Source organism: Ochotona curzoniae, unplaced genomic scaffold (genome assembly GCF_017591425.1).
Source record: "Ochotona curzoniae isolate NIBS_2020 unplaced genomic scaffold, NIBS_Ocur_1.0 contig_64, whole genome shotgun sequence".
In the NCBI taxonomy this organism is placed as follows: Eukaryota; Metazoa; Chordata; class Mammalia; order Lagomorpha; family Ochotonidae; genus Ochotona; species Ochotona curzoniae.
The window spans coordinates 25,567,360-25,587,898 of record NW_024466502.1 but is presented as its reverse complement, the minus strand read 5'-3'; the positions used below and the strand labels follow the sequence as shown (position 1 = coordinate 25,587,898).

General features: G+C 37.9%; 1 protein-coding gene across 1 annotated transcript in view; it reads right to left on the bottom strand.

Moving 5' to 3' along the window:
* The window catches only part of KLF12 (Kruppel like factor 12), a 402,309-nt gene that overhangs the window by 264,723 nt on the left and 117,047 nt on the right, over positions 1-20,539 (bottom strand). Inside the window, exon 2 of the mRNA XM_040991291.1 lies at positions 2,767-2,830. Within this exon, the coding sequence (XP_040847225.1) occupies positions 2,767-2,799 (33 nt within the window). The 5' untranslated portion in view covers positions 2,800-2,830. The remainder of the gene's footprint in view (positions 1-2,766; positions 2,831-20,539) is intronic.

Here is a 20,539-nt window from a genome sequence, read left to right as displayed (position 1 = left end):
AATAAACAGACCGAAATGGCAGGGAAATTCAGGAAGCAAAGCAAGGGGCCAGCTCCACAAGCAGGCCACCATATTCATGGGTAGAGCAGAGACTGAAATACACCAGACAGTCCACAAGTCCGATTTTATGCAGATGTGTGTGAACAGGAAATAATGCATAACTAGGATAACTAGGCGATTTTAATGGAGTTGTAACTTTTTAATGCTTTCTAATCATGCATAATAAAGGGACAAATTCAAGTGCAATGCACCCAAGCAAGCCAAAGTACTTTAAAATTGAGCAAAAGAATCTGACATAAACAGGTAGTTTTTAAGCAGAAGGTAGATGAAGGCTACTTTTAGAAATAAGACTACTGGTATGGACACAACAGGCATTTCCGAAATCCCAAGGATGTTATTTAAACTTTAGAAGTGAAACAAAGATGCACAACATGACACTCTGTGGTTCTTGGCAAGATCTGATCAGGACTGGCACTGGAAATGTACACAACAATTATGTAGAATGTGGTAACACTGTCTCCACTGATGACATGTTTAAAATATCATCTTAATTTTGACATCATCAATATACTTAAAATGCAGAGAGGAAAAATTTTCAGACCCTGCAACTATTTTCTTAAAAAGACTTTCTTAAAACAACAGTATATTCACGCCGGTTTAAAAACAAGCATCAATATAATCCAAAAATGTGGATCAAAAAATATGAAAATACAGCAGAAAGAAAAATAATGCAATGGGACAAATACATTAAGTGAAATACTGCTCTTTCTTCTACAAAGACTTCTAAGCTCATAAATTATGAGCTATGAGGCAAGATCACTTAGAATGAACCCATATATTAAAGCCAACAATGATAATATTTTCAGAGTTTATCCTCAGGATAAGTAATAACACAATGATTCTCTATGCAGTCATCTTCAGTTGTTATCACAAAATTAGTTGCAGAACGACAACGCCAAAATGCATAAATGTACAAGGCTAGTGCTGATCCATACAAACATAAAAAGTTAATGACAAATGAATAAAAACAGAAATGCTGTATCAACATCAACCATAGCGCAAGGTTAAACACATTCTGTATGATGACAATTGAAGAATGCTTCCATGTTTATACACAAACAAGGAAAAAAATTAAATTCATTATCTGCCACTAGTCTTAAGGAACACGTGAAAATTATTTTAATTTCATTCTATAAATGGAATTATCAGTGCTGTGCTACAGATGGCTTGGCCATGGGCCGTGAACGCCAATCGTTTGATTTTATGAAATCTTGTAAGTCATTTGCTAAATCACTGAAATCAGCCACTGTAGAAACATTTACACTACGGTAATTTTCCAATACTACAGATCAGACCCTACCCTTTCTTCTCCCCATGGAGAATCACTGCTCCACTGTCAAGTCACTACACAGTATGATTAATCCTCACTACACAAATGCACAGACACAACACAGCACTCACGAGAAATAAATTAATTATGCCAGGAGTCATTGTTGTATCATCTCTCAATCAACAATCGTTCTGACACCTTTGCAGATAAATAGACTAGAAATGAGAGATTCTATCAGTGGGGATCGAAGAGGACAATTTTTTAAGTGGAAATCACTTGGAGCTGTTAAAGGCAGGGAAAAAACGCAGCATGATGTGCATATGCACTTGGAAGCAGCGAGAGCAACGTGGGAAGGAAACACGATGTCATACACATCGTGCAGCAATACGGAGAGGCAAAAGACACGTGCTTCTGGACCAGACCCATTCAACTCTAAAAACAACGCTATTTGTAAAATGAAAATGGTTTTACGTATAATCTCCTGGGTCTTGACTCTAATTTTTTAAACATGTTACCTAATGTGTTTAAAAAAGAGCTCAAATTTAACTTCCACAAATAAAACTTGGTCCAGCTTTTGAGGATTGCAGAAATACACAGGGGTCTCGGTGCCCGCTAATTCATCATGTTGCCAACTATGAGAAGCCAAAGTGAAAGCCTTCAGGAAGGCCTGCTTTTCAAAGGAAAACAGGAGTGCAGTGGCAGAGATGATGCTTGTGAGAGAAGCCTCCATATCAGAGCTGGCTGTGTGGCCTGCCAGGAATAAAGCAAGCTTGAATATGCTAGGTTTTGAGTCCAAATGATCAGTCATATCAAGAAGTTTACTAATTTGGGGTCTCACGTGATGTCCTAGTGGCTAAAGTATTTGCCTTGCATGTACTGGGATCCCACATGGGTGCCGCTTTGTGTCCCAGTTACTCTACTTCACATCTAGTCCCATTTGTGGCCTGGGAAAGCAATAGGAGATAGCCCAAAGCCTTAGGATGCTGTTCCCGCATGGGAGACCTGGAAGAAGTTTCTGGTTCCTGGCTTCAGCTTCCTGGGCTCAGCTCTGGCTGTTGCGTCCAGGTGCAGAGTAAACCAGCAGAGGCAAGGTCTTTCTCCCTGTCTCTCCTTCTCACTGTACATCTGCCTTGTAAATAAAAATAAATAAATCTTTAAAGAAATTTACCAATTTTTAAAATTCATCTGGGGATGATTCTTAAAATAACAGATTATTTCTGAAAAAGAATGACAGGTAGACTTGCACAAAAATGAGTTGCTTTCTTATAAACATCTTTGTCATTAAAGTGGGGATAAAAAGAAACCGTACATTTAACACACCGATCAGCCTGCATAAGTATTCCTTCATGCAGATAAGGAAGTACTCTGATGACGAGGACTGCCCAAAAAGACGATTCAAAATATTTTCAGGTAATGATTAAACTGGAATAACCAACCTTGATTGTTTTCCTCTTCATAGGGATATTCATTCATCCATTTGTTTCTGGAGTCACATTGATGCTGAAAAGAAAAACACATAGTAACAGCATAATAAGAAAAGTTCTTCAAGTTGGTAATTTCCTTCAGGGGGTAAGGGATTTAAGAAAAACACAAAATTCTCCTAATTCTGCAATTTCTTAAGCTCCTGATTAGTGGAGTTTATAAAGAAAACTACAGCTGATTATTTAGCACGTAAAACAATAAACAGAGAACTAAAAGTTAGGAACAAACAGTAGCTCTGCTACTAGTACAAGATCCCGAGTGCTACATAAGCAATGATTAGACAGATCTAAAGGAGGAAGAGAGAGGTGGCAAATAAAGCTGGAAGAGAAAATAGAAAAAACGGTTTATCTATCTATCTATCCATCTATCTATCTATATAATGGCATATATATAGTAAATATATATAGTGGTGTATATATAATAAATATAAAAATATATAGTGGTGTATATATATAATAAATATAAAATATATACAATGGTGTATTATATATAAACATTTATATATATAATATATATATTACTATGTGTAACAAAAGTCACAAATACCCAAAGCACTGATTCTTGGCAACTAAAGACAAATGTTGTCCTTCTGAAGAAATAACATTTTGTCTTTACAGTTAATGCAAATCTACAAAGTGGTCTACACAAATAATTTTGCTGGATGCCCACTGACCATTACTGAAGTAATCGTTTTACAAAAGACAGTATGCCACTTCTGAAAATGTATCTTGACAATAGTATGCTGGACTTTCTGCCACTGTCTATAACTACAATGTCCTATTACGCTTAAACAGCAGAATGATAGATTTGTGTCCGCGGCTGAAGGTCTACACTGTAATAATAAAGGGGAAAACGATGAATAGGTATAAGGTGGGTGGAAAGGGCAATCCTTGTGCCTATGAAACTGCATCATGAAAAAGTTACAATTTAAAAAAAATGACTGGACTTCAAAAAGTGATTAACACGAAAAATGCACATATCTTTAATTATGCTAAAAGAAACATCTTTGTATCTTTTGTAAAAGATTTATTTATTTTTGCTGAAAAAACAGATTTACAGAGAGAAGGAGATCCAGAGAAAAAGATCTTCCATCTGCTGGTTTACTCCCCAAGTGGCTACAATGGCTGGAGTTGAGCCGATCTGAAGCCAAGAGCTAGGAGCTTCTTCCAGGTCACCCATGCAGGTGCAGGGTACCAAGGCTTTGGGCCAGCTTCTACTGCTTTCTCAAGTCACAAGCAGGGGGCTGGAAACTTGTCTTTTGATTCTATTTTTCCAGAATTCGAGGCTCCTTCATAAATATAAAATTAATATTTGGTGTAATTTATGCAAGCTCCTAAAACTCCAGGATCCTGTGGATTTCACCAAGTGTAATTCAGTATTACTGGATTAGAGTATTCTTCTTTCAATAAACTGCCTGCCCCATTTGGCTGTGTTTTGCAAGTCTTCCCATTAATTCTCTCTCAATTTTATGTAACCGCCTTCAGAATTTCCATTTCATGAGGCAAATTTTCTCTGGCACTGAGTTGGGGTAGCTTATTAGGCACAGTTGCTTTTATTTTTCATTTGGAACTACACTGAAGAGGATACGCCTTGGAGTTCCTCACAGAGCCCACTGGATGGCAAGAAGCCCATGTACTGCAGCGCTGGGCAGGGTTTCCTGCATGTGGTTCCATACATTTCAACAGAAAAAGCACTCACTCACTCACAGAGCCATAAACTGAAATGAAGCTGAGTTTCCAAGTTCCCCACACTGGATCTATGAAAGGAACTAGCCTTTACTTTTAGTAAAGTTTCAAAGCACATTCTTTCTCCATCATTGTTTTCTCAAAACGTGTACAATATTAGTGCCACAGCTTTTATCATCACTAGAAATATTCAATGCAATTTACCGTCACTAGAAATATTCAATGCAACATCTAATTATAGTTTCATACTAAAAATTTCAGAGTATAATTCTTCCCTTTTATATTATGATACCATAACATGGTACCTTTTGAGATACTTAAAAAGTCATCAAATATAATTGTGTTCTCATCACACACATCATGTATTTTCTGGTCTTCAAAACATATCTAACTCAATCAGTTTTACCTTCTTAGTAGAATGTACAGGGACTTGAATATTGGCTTCAGTCTTACATTCTGGCTTCTTACACTTGAAAATGTGAATCTGTAATTTTTCCTCATGTTAATATTACAGTCAGTTCTGTAACCACAGGTTATACATTTGTGAATTCTACCAACCTCAGACAGAATATACTCAAAGCAAAACAACTGCAAGATTATTGAACATGTTACAGACTTTCTTTTTCCTTGTCATTATTCCCAAAGCAGAGGAACATGATTTGCATACTATTTACATTATATTCAGTATTACAAGTAATCCAGAGATGATTAAAGACAGGAGAGGACATGCGTAGGTCAGATGCAAATACATCATTTTATGCAAAGGGCAAGTGCTTCTGCAGATTTAGGGTTCTGGGGGGAGACCTGGAACCAAACCCCCCAAAACACCAAGGGATGATTTTACCAGGGATATTTTATCATGGTACTAACCTAGCCAATCTTTAATCTGAATTTCTTAACAATCCACCTCAGTATCAAATTATTTCCTCCTGATTTTTGTCTAACGATTGACAACTATTATTGTCAATAACATTTTAGCATCCTTCCATATAATTCTTACATGCAGAAGGCAGCTGCTAACCTAATGATGCTTTGGTGCACCTGGAAGGAAAGCCTGGCCTGGGCAGACACATACTGCCTCTAATGAGCCAGGAAGACTGGCAAGGAGAGGTGTATGTGACTTCCGCAAGCATTACCCCTCAGCCAGGCACCCATCACAGACCACTGTGCTTAGCTACAGCCATTTACTCTCTCACCAGGAGAAAGAAGAGCTTTCAAGTGTCACTCGCATTCGTCTTTACCACCATAGAGCAGGAGGCCTAGTAAATTTTAGGAGACCAATAAATGTTTCCTGGATGAATGAACTAAGCTAATGAGAAAGGGAAGAAAAACAAAATAACTCCCTTCTACATTAAGTTAATTACTAATTAGATCTATGTAATACAGTATCACACATTATTACAGACAGCATTTGGGGATTTACAAAATATCCAAACATCATTTGTTATACAAGCAATTCTGTGGTACGAACCTGCGCATTACTTTAAGACACACCAGACAATAACAAAATTGGTCAGAAGTAAATTTTATTCCCAAGGTAACAATTTAGGTCATATCAAGGTGCTTATGGATTCCATGTCACTTTCCAGCTCTTCACAGTTTGCCATCCTGTCTTTATAACCACCTACAATTTAAATGTATGGCACTTTGATTTTATTCATTCACTTTTATTTTCATTTTACTTGTAACAGAGTTCTTCTACCTGCTGGCTCATTCCCTATGTGCTGACAGTGGCTTGGGTTGGGTCAGCCCAAAGTAGGATAGCTCAGAAAGCAACCCAAGTCTCCCATGTGAGTGACAAAGATTCAAGTACTTCAGTCACCCAACGCAGCAGCCCAAGTTGTGCATGTGCAGGAAATGGGATCAGAAATGGAGCTGGGGTTGGAAACAGGCACTCCATGTGAAATGCTGACGTTCCAGTCTCTACCTAACACTTGCCCTAAATGTGTATTTCTGTATGTTTTCAAGCTGAGGACCAACTGGCATAATGCTAATTGTTGCTTTACATCAAGTGAAACCTCTTCAATTAGTAGTCACGGTCCAATTCTTAGAGACAGTGTTGTAGAATAGTAGGTTAACCTGTCACCTATGTAGAGTTCCACTTACAATCTAACTTCATGCTACTGCACCAAAGAAAGCAGCAAAAGATGGCTCAAGTGCTCAGACCTTTGTCCCCACTGGAGGAACTCGGGTAAAAACCTTCAGGTGCTTGTCTTTAGCCAGACCCTGCCCTGGCATGACAGCCATTTAGAGAGTAAACCAGAAACTGAAAATTGGCTTCACTCCTCCTCCTTCTCTCTTTCTGTAACTCTGCCTTTAAAACAAATAAAACTTTTAAAAACAAACAAAAAGAACAAGAGATCCAATCCTTATTCTTTAGTTCCCATTTCAATATCAAGTCGCACAAAGCAACCAAGAGAACAAAGATACACGTAAATGCTGGAAAGACCTGTCATTCATCTCCCTTCTCTCACTTACTGGCTGTGTGACTTTAAACAACTCATTCGACCTCAAAGAGGCCCAGTTCTTTTCCCACAGAGGCAAGAAAAACAAATCATGGCTACCATAACAAAAGTAACGTCTACAGAGCAATCTATAAAATCATCAGTGTTACACACTTAAGAATCATCACTGTTTAATCAAAAATTGACTTTTTTATGCATTTATTTTATCTTGAGTTTACCTCATGGCCATATGGTTATGTTTCATTAGTTTCTACTGGGATATCGTCACCTTCTGGTTTAGGAACAATCTGTTCCTGTTCACTGAGGATCATCCCAACATGGTACTGGGAGTCGTGCATGGTAAACTCAACCATGGGCTCTGCTGTGATGGAGATACTTACTGGGGATTTTTTTCATTTGCATATGTTCAATGACTTGAAAATCAACATCCACACCCTGCAATTCTGCATTTTTGGATTTTTGGATTTTTAAGCACAGGCAGCAATAACAACAACAACAAAAACTCTTGTTGGGCTATTGACCCTGTGACCAACCCCAACGATGGGCCTGCCACATCTACCAACTCAGTCAATGTCGTGACAGAATGGCACACACTGCTTCTTTAATGTGACATCCTTCAATACATGGTGGCTTTTCACACATACATGCCCTTAAGGCCTTGGCAGCCTCTCGGGTATCCTTAAGGTGAACATGAAGATTAGAACTTCTTGATTTGCATGATTTTGTGCAGTTTTCTTGGTCAACATTTTTATGGATTTTCTAAGTCCATTCACACGAAAAGGAAAAAACTAGATTTTTAGAAAGAAAAAACATCTTTAGAAGATGAACTTAAACAGAGGCCACCCAGAACGTATGATTCTCTCATCTTATTCATGCTCAGGAGGCTTTGGTTTGTTCCTGTAATCCCTATCAAAACCAAGCCAGGATCTAAAATAAGAACATGGCACATTTCCTACAGCAGTTAATAGCACATCGTGTCCCAAATTAAATGTATTCATTTCTGTCAAACAGGTTTGAGAAATTATCGGTAAATCTTCCCAAGGCACAGGCCTTTGAAAGGCCTTTCCTCTCATCTAAAACTTTACCACACATAATTTTAGAACTCACTTTTCTTGGCTCAAAAATAATTTGCCTTCGTTGTTAGTGGAAGAAAAGCAAAGGACTCATCATATATTTCAAAATCCAAAAACACAAGAAACAAGAAAATGCATAAAACTTCATCTTGGAAAGAACTTTACATTTACTTTAACACAAACATCCTTGCTGCTGGAAGCAGGAGAAAACACTTGTGTTTCAGAGGAGAGCCTGGAAAAGGTCCATTTACACCTGCCTGCCTGTAGAAGCTACAGAGTGATTTTCTAAATTCTTTTCTAATCTTTTATCTTTACTTTTTAAAAAATTTCACACAAGTTCTTACAGCTTCCATCAGAATTCAAACACAGTACGCTTTGGATGACACAAAAGACCTTGGCCATAATGAAAGTAGATGTTATCCACTTGTTTAACAAATAAAGAATTACTCTGGAATAATTGCCTTGGGGTATAGGCATTATATTACACTATGGTACAGGGCTGCTCACCTGTTGTCACATTGAACTGATCTATTATGTGCTCAATCCTTAAAGGTTAGCATTTAATTCATTTAAATACTTCAGGTCCTGTAAGTACAGTTGTGTGTGACTCCTCTGGAACTCCCTTCATGTGTCTTTAAACAGAGAGAAACATGTTTTAAATGCCTTTGTAGATATCTGATGTGCCAGGGTAGTCCACTCTCTACCCAAAGGTAATTTAGTTGCTCTGTTTCAAGAAAATTGAATTTCAGTACTGATGTAGCAATTCCGTCTGGAATTCTGTCTTCTAAATTCGGGTTTACAAATCTCTGGTTCACTACTTGTGATCTTAGATTTTCCAATAACAATAAAAAAAGTAATAAAGGTCCATATACATATATATTCAGTTCAGTTACTTTTAACGCCAAACAGGGAACTTAGGAGGCAGGCTCTGTGCACCTGTATGTGGGACGTTGCACTACAGATTCATCTTTGCCTTGCTCTGGGCACCAAGGGCACGAAACTTGCTTTCCTTTTTATTCCTTCACTTGAAGTTATTTCTGTTTTAATGTCACCATGAGTTATCTTGGAAACTCAAAATATTTTAAGGTAAATTTAAATAGTTTTAGAGATAAATGCAAATCTAAGTGGTATGCTTTCATTGCTATTTTGACTTAAAAAAAAAAGACACTAACTACAGGAAACAGAATCCTGGTTGCTAGGTGACAGGTGACGCCTACTGTCTCTGTTTCGAACTTGTACCACATGACATGAAGATTTGTTACTGGACACATGTCATTCTCTGCAGAGGTGTCAACTGAGCTTGGATGTTTAAATATATACACCAAAAAGAAATTCATGTTTATATGAATAACAATAGCTCTCGCACCAGAAGATGGTATATAATTTTACAACTTGGGTACGTGTATTCCTCTAGTCTAAGGAAAATGTGGAGATGAAATGCATAACTCACTATTCCTAAATAGAGTGAGAGCAGACATCATTTCAACTAAAGTGGACATAGTCCACAGGGGAAACATTTTCATAAATGGAAGCACATTTCCATTAAATGGAAGCACCATTCTAGTAAGATCTGATGGATTACCAACACACACACACACACACACACACACAATACTTCAATGCTGATAATATTTTGGACAGCTTTTACAATTATATTATATATTTATTTTTCATCATTATATTCCTTCCTCCAAATATTCAGGCACAAGGTCCAAGTCTCTTTCCTCTGACTCATCAGGAAATGCAGAGTGACAACAAGGGAATGTCAGAAACTCCACACAAGCAAGACCTTTGGTGCGTGAACACCTCGCTGTACTCACTCTGACGAAGGCTGCAAGTCTGTGAGGAAAAGACGTAGGTATGAAACCCAGAGTCAGACACTGGCTTTAACAGGTAGACAAATTGTTCACCTTTCAAATGCCTCCTGCCTTCCAAACACATGTTGAAATTTGGTTCCTAAAGTACCAAGGTCTAGAGACCGAGGGGCCTTTAAAAAGTTCTATCGCTCCCACAAGCCTGCTTTTCCGCCATGAGGCTAAGTAACAGGTATCTGCATGGAGTCCACACCCTTGGAGTTTCCAGACTCCAGAATTTACCATATACCAATACTTTACTTTCCTTTAGAAGTTTCCAATTTCAGTATTCTGTTACAGTAGCAGACATGGGCTAAGGCCACACCTTGCCACAGTTGTTACACCAATATCAACAAATATCCATTCCTAAAATTAGAAATATTGAAAAAGAAACCCAGCAATGCATTTGTCATATTATTGGCTCCAAAAGAGGTCCTGAGCAAAAGTCAGTCCACTGTACTCTCTCCAACTAAAATGGAATGCAAAAACTCCTCTTTCCACTAGAACCTCCTGGGGAACTAGAAACAAGCTAGAAGTTACTCTAGACAAGGCTAGACTTCCTCAACATCCCCTTTCACTACATCCAAGGGACATACAAGAAAGAGAAATTCTCCCCAGCATTTCACACAATAGTGTTGATAATTTATGCATTAAGAGAATTCAAAGATATAACAGCTAACAGAGAAAAGAGAAAAGGAACTGAAAGACTTAATAACTTATGTCATCATTTCCTTAAAAGTCTACTAGTGATATCAATTGAAAAGCCTTCATTTATTAAAACAAACAAACAAACAAACAAATGCTCCTTCCCTAATTCCAGGGGTATTTTTCTGTGAAATCATGCTTCCAACTCAGGAATTCTTGATGATCATATAAGGAAAAAGAGAGAGAAAGAGAAAGCAAAAGAAAACAAACGAAGAATGAAGGGCCCACTTAAGAGTTAGGTCTGTTTCAGAAGTTTGAGCAGCCCTTTAAGAATCACCTTTCTGATCTACGGTCTATTTTCAGAAGGAGGAGGTAAAGCAAATAAGCACGGACATGGAAATTACTCTTCTGTTCTGTTGGCAGCTCCCACCCCGTTACACCCACTGGTCCATGAACCCAGAGAACAAACAAACCTTTAAAGTAAGCAACCATAGCAAATGAATTAAGCATTTCCTTTACATACATTGTGTTCAGTGTAACGATTTGCGAAGTAGTTTATGCCACGCTCATATTCAAGGGTAATTGCCATTTTATCAGGAACACATAGTCAAAAAATCTGATTTGCACTGCAAAGGACTGATGAAATGACTAAATTTTGTCTGTGTGTCTAATTTATGTGATTTACATTGTAACAAAATACAAGCATGTGCCATGTGTATTTGCACATAAGTACTACCAAATGTATTATTACAGCCTGCCAAAAAATCTTGGCCACACACATTTGTTCTTCCAGATGAAGAGCGCTGACAAACTTCTCTTAATGCCATCTATCAAGAAGTGTTTATAACTGCTAAGATCTAGCTGTTAAAACTCTCACATGTCTAAGAGCTACATGCAGGGAAGACAGAAGGCTATGTGTACAGGTGTAAGCTCATGTCCACTTCACTTCCCAGAACTTTATGTGAATAAATACACAGAGCAGCAAACTTGGAAGCAACCGAATATAAAAGAACCATAGACACACATTCGATAACAATTAAAGAAGTGCATTCTGGGCCCAATCAAGTAGCCTAGTGGTTAAAGTCCTTGTAAAGAATCCATCAGGATCCCATATAGGCACCGGATCATGTCCCAGCTAATCCACTTCCCTTCCAGCTCCTTTCTTGTAGCTTTGGGTAAGCAACCAAAGACGGATAAAGCCATGGGACCCCGTACCCATGTGGGAGACCTGGAAGAAGCTCTTGGCTCCTGGTTTTGGATCAGCTCAGCTCCGGCCATTGTGGCCACTTGGGGAGTAAACCCAGCAGACAGAAGCTCTTTCTCTCTGTCTCTCCTTCTCTTTGTAAATCTGACTTTCCTATAAAAACAAATATTTTTTTAAAGAGAAAAAAATGTGCATTTCACTCAACTTAAGAATTTGGCTCCTAATTCATTTCAGTAGATGGTTTAAGACCATAGCAAAACACAGTACAGATCAAATAGATAAAACATCTTACACACAAAATATCTAGGCATGCGTGAGAAAAAGAAGTTGCCTTATTTAGCATGCACCGCATACATTTGTCTTCCCTATTAATTGTTGCCTTGTAGGCTTAGCCTGCCAATCCGTAACAAGACAGATCCCATTCAAATGCATAATAAACAGTTTGCTTAGGGAATAAATTTCTTTTCTAGTCCATCACAACAATAGCTAATTAAAATATGTTGTTTTGATCCATTTAAAAATAATTCATATTAAATAAAGCAAACATTTATTAAATCCTGGTGAAAACATTCCATCAAATTATAAAACCTGAGTAAGAAAAACAAATGGCACATGCTTAATTGTGGTTGACATTCAAATGAAATTTGCATTCCCAAAATATTCTACAGTAATTAGAAAATACCAGCCAAAGTAATATTAGGATACTTTTATGTGCGGTCTCAACAAATCTGAACACAAGCAAGATTTAGCAAAGGTAAATTTTACAATGAAACATAGAAGTAGATTAAGAAGCTTAACACGTTTGTTTTACTGCCATTTGACACTATGATACAAAAATAAGAGGATTTGACATTTTTAATAAATATCTCATGGACTGTTGAGTGCCTTACTTGAGAAAAGATTTGATTGGCTAATCTCATCAATCCAGTTTGCACATTTAGTAAGCATCAACTCTGCCCTACATAGCTTTTAACGCAATTCACAACACAAATGGTTATCATAATAAATACATAATCAACTAGGACTTCTCAACAATGAGCAAATTAGTAAGCCATCAAATGGACGCTTACCATACACTTTCTTCATAATTAAATAACACAAGAAAAATCAAAATAATATTTGTCATCACTCTAAACTATTGCCAACAACGGACGAAAATTGCCAATTTGCAATAATCAGGTTCACAACATGCTAAATATACCTGCTGTTACTTCATCCATGGACTGCCTACATGCCTAGAACAGAGAACCTTCAGCATGTCTTGCCATGACACCTGACTTGCAGCACTTCACAGTCAACAGATCAGAACTAAATATAAACAAGTACAACAATTTTAACAGTAACATCAACCATCTTTTCAATGATTCTCACTTCTAACACTCCATATACACTTTTACACATACTGATTAAACTAAATGCACAGCTCTTTCAGCTAACTATGAATCACAGCATTTTATAATGAAAATAACTGACTAATGTAAATATTTTAACACATACTTTTATATGCCAAACTGTCATCCTTAATATCATGGAAGCTCTGGTCAAAGGAAAAAATACTGTCAAAAAATGAGTCTTACAAATAAACAAAACTCAGGGAAACAGGATTTATTGGAGATGAGTAAGTCTAAGTGTCAATTTGAGAAAAAAAATGTGCTTGTAGGGGGACACTTAAAACTTCTGTGCTTGCAAGTGACTACAAATAGCCAAAGTTATGTTAAACAGAAACAAAGCTGGAAAAAGCTCACAATACCAGCTTTCAAGACATACTACAGGGCAGTGGTAATCAAAACAGTCTGTCACTGTTACAGAAACAGAGAAGAATTCTGATCAATGGAACAGAACAGAAACCCCAGAAAGGAGTACACACATGTACAGCCTACCACTCTTCCACAAGAGAACTGAAAATAACCGGGGGGAAAAGCCTGATCTCTCCAACAAATGCTGTTGGCACAAACAGACACCTACTTGCAGAAGGAAAACAAGACCTCACACCTTTCCCTTATACAAACATCAGCACAAAAGGGATCAAGGACCTAACTCTGCACCCAGAAACCATCAAACTACTAGAGGAAAACACAGCCATCACCCTGAAAATGCTGACATAGGCAAAGACTTCTTACAGAAGACACTAAAAGCACAGGAAGTCAGAGCCAAAACAAATGCAACTACATCAAAATTAAGAGGTTTCAGTATAGCAAAGGAACTGGCCAACAAAGCAAAGGAGCAACCAACAGAATGTGAGAAAATCTTTACACACTGTACGATAGATAGGGCACTAACATCCAGGATTTACAGAGCTTCAGAAACTCAATGACAGCAAAACAAGCAACCCTTTGAAGAAATGGGCAAAGTAAATGAGCAGACATTTTTCAAGAGAATGGATTCAAATGGCTAATAGACATAGAAAGACACTCAGGTTCTCTAACTAGAAAAGAAATATTAGTAAAAACCATATTGAGGTTCCACTTAAGTGAGTTTCGCCTACATCTAGAAATCCACTAACAACACCTGCTGGCATGGATGTGGGGAGAAAGTTACCCAATTCCACTGCTGATGAATGGTGCACTCAATTAATCTACCATACGAACCAGCTTTCCCACTCCTGGGAATGCCTCCAAATGAAATGTGTAAGAAAATGACCTGATAGGGCCCGGCGCGGTGGCGCAAGTGGTTAAGTCCTCGCCTTGCACGCCCGGGATCCCATATGGGCGCCGGTTCTAATCCCAGCAGCCCCGCTTCCCTTCCAGCTCCCTGCTTGTGGCCTGGGAAAGCAGTCGAGGACAGCCCAAAGCTTTGGGACCCTGCACCCGCGTGGGAGACCCAGAAGAGGCTCCTGGCTTCGGATCGGCATAGTATCAGCCGTTGCGCTCACTTGGGGAGTGAATCATCAGACGGAAGATCTTCCTCTCTGTCTCTCCTCTCTGTATATCCGCCTTTCCAATGAAAAAAATAATAAAAATAAATATTTAAAAAAAAAAGGAAATGACCTGATATTCTGTACTTATAACAGCACAATACTAAAAGCATAGAAAACAACCCAGATACCCATCAATTGATGCATGCATAAAGAAACTATGGTACTCCATGGAATACCATGGAGGATGGCTCAAGGCTTTGGGACCCTGTACCCACGTGGGAGACCCAGAAGAAACTCTTGGCTCCTGGCTTCAGACTGGCTCAGCTCTGGATGTTATGATCACTTGGGGAGTGAGTCAAAGGATGTATCTTTCTCTCTGTATCTCCCTCCTTTTGTAAATCTGACTTTGTAATAAAAATAAATATTTAAAAAAGACTCTGCAGTGAAACAGAAGTAAAGAATGTAGTTTTAAACAATATTTATATGAAAGGCAAAGAGAAAAAGGGAATGGGGGGCAGAGAGAGACAGAGACAAAGACAATGACAGAGACAGAAATAGAAAGCGCTTCAATTCCCAAATCACCACATCTAGAGCTGGACCATGCCAAAGCCAGGAGCCATGAACTCCAACCTGATTCCATGCCAAGCAATGGCAGGCAAGGACCCAAGCAGCACAACCATCATTCACTACTTTCCCAGTCAACTTAGCAGAAGCTGGGTCAGAGAATAGACAAGATATGAACCAGAACTCCAGTAAGCAAGGCCAGTCACAGTGCAGCAGTGCAACCGCTCCATTAAAATGCAAAAACTACATGGAGATCAGTATTATGGGAAAAAATGCGCAAAGATTTCCAAAGTTGTTTGCACTTTCCATCTTCCATGAACTCTGAAGCTTTGTGGTACGTAATAAGAATTTGTCCCATGCTGCAACAGCCTGAACTGCTCTACTGCATATTAACTCGCATTGCTCCTCACAATTTCATGAAAATATTGTTCTTATTTTACAAATGTGAAAACAGAGAAAAGTTTGGTAATCGGCCTAGTCAGTGGGATAATCAGAACTATTAAGACAGCACTTTGGAAATCCATATGCAGTTCTTTTTTGAACATGCATTTTTCATTAATTTACTGAAGATCCTCTGTAAGCCTCCATAAGCACAGACTTTCAAATGCTTTGTGATAAAATAAGCTTACATTTTTTTACCTCTATGTGCACATGTATATAATTTACAAGCATCCTATGATGTAACATGCAACAACTGTCAGTTTATGCTACAAAAGAGAAAAAGTACAGAAGTTACATCCGGGATGTGGAGAGAAGATACTTCCATTTCAAGTAAACAACAAAATCAGTTATGCCATTAGAAAAAGTCTATACACTATGTGTAAAGGGACTTTTACATTGTATGCTAAACCGTAATATAAAGAAGATAATTCTGAAAAGATTTTCTTCTTAAATTACTTTAAATCTTACAAAATTCTGGATACTTCTGACATTTGATCATTTGTCAAACTTTTCAAACCACTACGCAATAACAAGAATTTATGTAAATATTGATTGAGGTGGTATGTGTACACGTACATACACAGCCAGACACTACAGAATGCAGACCAAAGATAAAACCCTAAAAGCCACGAGAGTCACAGAATCAAGTGCACCTTTAACAACAAAAACTCTAAAATGTAAAAATGATTGTGTACATAATAGTGCCATAGCTAAGCAATCCCAAGCATTCTATATTAAAAAAAATTACAGTATAAAACTTTTCCCCATTGAAGGTTCCAGTTAATGACTGGAAACTATACTGACAACTAAAATGTCAAAATCAGTATTAAAAAGCCTGGCGTGGTAGCTACAATGATGAGCCCTATCAGTAGGCTTAGTATAGGCTCCTTATTACATGCCAGACAACATGCTAGCTGTCTGTCAAAGAAAGATAAGCAAGCTGAGACAAAAATAGGTTAAAATTCAATTTTTAAAATAATGCATATTTTTTTTCTAATAAAAGAAAATAACTTCCAAATATGAGATCACTTCAATTATTGGTCAAGAGTACAAAAAAAGCAATATCTAAGTTACTTTCCTAATTAGAAATGAACAGACTTTTTTGGAAATGAGTGTTTTTTAAAATCAATTTATATTTTTCAAAATTTCTAAGATGATAGACATTTTGTGTAATTCCTCCATGAAACACATGATTATTAAATGAATGAATATGATCCATTTTCCTTCCTGACCAGCCATATACTCTTCTTCACAATTGGACACAGGCACAGATGTAGAGAGAATTCAACTTTTCATATCACAAATTTATATCTTCAACATTAAGAGTTAATCCTGCAAATGCATTTCAAAGCAACATTGCTCACCTGTGCTAGAATGTTACTCAACATGCATATTTTCAAAACTCAATTTATCACAAATTCTATGAAATGTATTTCCTTCATCTCAGATCCCTTCAGATTCTTTCCTGATTCTGAAGATAGTAACATGAATATTAAACAACCTCAATAAATTCATCACATTAATAAAGAGTTTATGTCTCAATTAAAGAGCTAGACAGAAAAAAATCATATTTTAAAAAGAGCTTCTTAATGCTATCAAATATAAGGAAGTTAAAGAGGAGTTATAAAAGAACTCTATATTCCCTAATCACATGTACCCACTAATTCTCTTATTTATATAATACATTTTCCTATCACTGCAGATGCAAAGATCCCATGTAGCACATATTTTAAGAATGAAATGAGATGCCAATGGCTTGCTACTCCTTGAGGAAGTAGCAAGTATGTGGATTCATACAATTCATTTCTTCAAAGACTCAGGCTATAGAGGATAAAAAAATGCTGTAGTTCAGTTCAGGAGAACCAAGAAATAGTACAACTTGAAAGCAGTAAATAGGAATGGGGCTGCAAAGCATGGTCCAGAATGTATCATTCAACTCAATTTGAATAGTGTACCTACAAAACATCTACAAAAACTCAGGTATCAAGTATTCCCACTTGGAGATCTCTCTGAATGGAAATCTTTATCCAAAATAGTCTTTGTCATGGAAGATGGCTGGCTGCTAACTGCCATACTGGAATTCCTTTTAGTTTTACTCAGAAACTTCCAACTCCAGCATGCTTCAACCTTCAGGTTCACACAGTGCTGTCAACAATGAGTCCTATGCCAGGGGTTTCTCTCAAAGGCTTCTATTTGGCTCAGGCACTTCGCCTTCCCTCAATGTGCTTGGGTTTTCAGTGTGTACTCCAACACAGACGCCTTTTCTCTGGATTTCAAATGCCCAGATTATCAGTGAATCAGTATTAACTTAGCTGATTTACTGCCACGTGTGTCACAGCACAATTTCTGCTCTTCCTAACACACAGGATCACAACTCATTAACTAGCATCGGTCCCCAGCCCACCATGGTCTCTTTGATCACTATCGTGTACTTGACAGTACAGACAAGCTGCACCTGGCAACCATTCCCTGTTGGAATGGCTTCTCTGATTCTTATCTTCATTCTTTCTAACCTTTAGCATGAGATGCCTTTTGAAGATTTAACTTCTCCACAAAGAAGGTTAAGACATATTTTCTCCCCACCGTGTTTGATCTCCTAGGAAACACAACCTACACAATCTCAATGATGACCTCCTCAGGGACTTTGCAAACAGCCTCTGTAGGCCTACTTTCCCAACTAAATCTTACTGTACTTTCTGCATGTAAGTATCTGTGAATAATCCATACCCCCTAACATCTCTGGAACTGTAACAGAGATGGAGATTAACAGCTAAGATTGCAGCCACACACACACACACTGCTCACCACCTAATTGGTGAGACAGTCCCATTTCTTCCTCAAGAGAAATCCTTTGCCCACTTTCCTATGTTGGTCTGTGAAGCCATCAAAATCCACTCATTAGAATCGTATCGCTGAATCAACTTTAACATTCTTTCCTATATATATGTAATGAAATTCCTGCTATCTATTCCTTCCTCAAACTCCCTGATTTGCTACTACAGTTTTCTTCCACTGCCTCATCTCCAGCGGCCCTTACGTGACACATCTGAATTGCTGTTAACTTCCCCGTCTCTAGTCTGTGCTGTTCCCATTGTACTCGACAAACATACGTGGCTAACATGTGAAATTTTTCAACAAACTACTTCTGATCTGAGAGATTTAACATTTTGTTTCCAATTTCTCTCCATTTCCATTGACTGCCACGCTTTCCCTCTTCCTTCAGAAGAGGCTTCTTCACCTGCCACTAGCCACGTCCCTTCTGCATTAACATTCCTTCACACAGCAACAGAACAGTCATCCCCCTTAAAGGACATCTGACTCAATTCAAAAACAGATTGCCTGTTAAAAACTCCCATTACATTACATTTTACGAAGAAATATTAAAAGCTTCCCCAGTGAAATCAGAAAAAGGGATATTTATTAATATCATACAAGGCAATTAATAATAGAGGTCCTAGACTGGGTTATAAAGCAGAAATAATTCTAAATTTAAAAGGTAGAATGCCATTTTTCATGAAAAACATATAGTAGAAAATTGTAATAGTTACAATATGAGAATTCACATATAAATTTTGTAACATGAATGAACTTAAGATAACTATAAATCAAACAAGACAATATGATAATTGAGAAGAAATGAAAAGGCCAAACAAAACATATTAGCATGACACTCCTAAAAATGATTTCAGCAAAATATTTTAAAATATCTACAGACAGGGCACTGTTGAAAAAACTTTAAATCCTAAATAAATGGAAGGAGCATGATCCTATAGGTGGAAAAACTCAATATTAAAATAAATTGTGACTTGGAAATTAAGATGCTGGTTGGGGTTCCTTGCACGGCCGGGTCTCCCAAAGGTTAACTCCACAGCACAGCTTGTTTCTCAAAGGTGTAACAGGAAGGGCAATCATGGCCTGATACATTTAGCCCATGGCCTGACTGCAATTTCCCTCCTTCCTGCCTCCCATTCTTGCACATCCTGACTGCAATTTCCCTCCTTCCTGCTTCCCATTTTTGCACGTCCTGACTGCAATTTCCCTCCTTCCTGCTTCCCCTTTTTGCACGTCTTTGGGGGAGCTTAGGTGTTGCTTAACCATTGGGAAGATCCTGGGAGGGGCCAAGCAGACTATAAAAGAGAGTTCGACTTTGAATAAAGGCCTCACTTCACAAGAATGAGTCTCAGTGTGTTGTGTGTCTTGTGTGTCTTGTCTGTCTCATAACCCTAGTCCCTCCGCTCGACTCGGGGCTCGGGGTACGTGGCAATGCAGGCGTTGCCAACAGTTCCTGTATCCCATATCTTAAACATCACAGTTCTGGGTTTGAGACCCAAGTCCACTTTCATTTCCAGTTTTCAACAAACACACATCCCAGGGGTAACAGACGACAACTCAAGCAGCTTGGTCTTTATCACCTTGAGGAGAGATCCAGGTTGAGTTCACAGCTTCCAAATCGGCCTGGCCCAGGCTTGATGACAAGTATCATTATGCTTTTAAAATTGTGTATATGGAATATAAGATATTTGCTCACTTTCTTTAATAAAAGAAACATTTAAAGATAGATCTGCAGGTCTAGAAAAATTGACCAATGAATTTTTATAATTATTATGTTAGACACTTGATTATCACAAAGATGGCATTGTCCTATAACTACGGGAAGATGGTCTTTGCAGTTAATGTTTCTTGAACCTCACATTATAAACAGAAATCTTTCAGGTGTGTCTAGATATGAGAGGGAAACCAAACAGGCTGCTAGCAAACTAAACAGAAAACTTCAAGATTTCATAGCAAGCAAGTAAAACTGGACACCCAAAGTCTAATCAGAAATGTTAGAAACTAAAAAAGGCAGTATTACAGGAAAGAGCTGATGTATTCCCAGAAACAAGGACATCTACAAATATCTCATTGGTATTATGTGTGATAACCAAAATAAATAGCCCAAA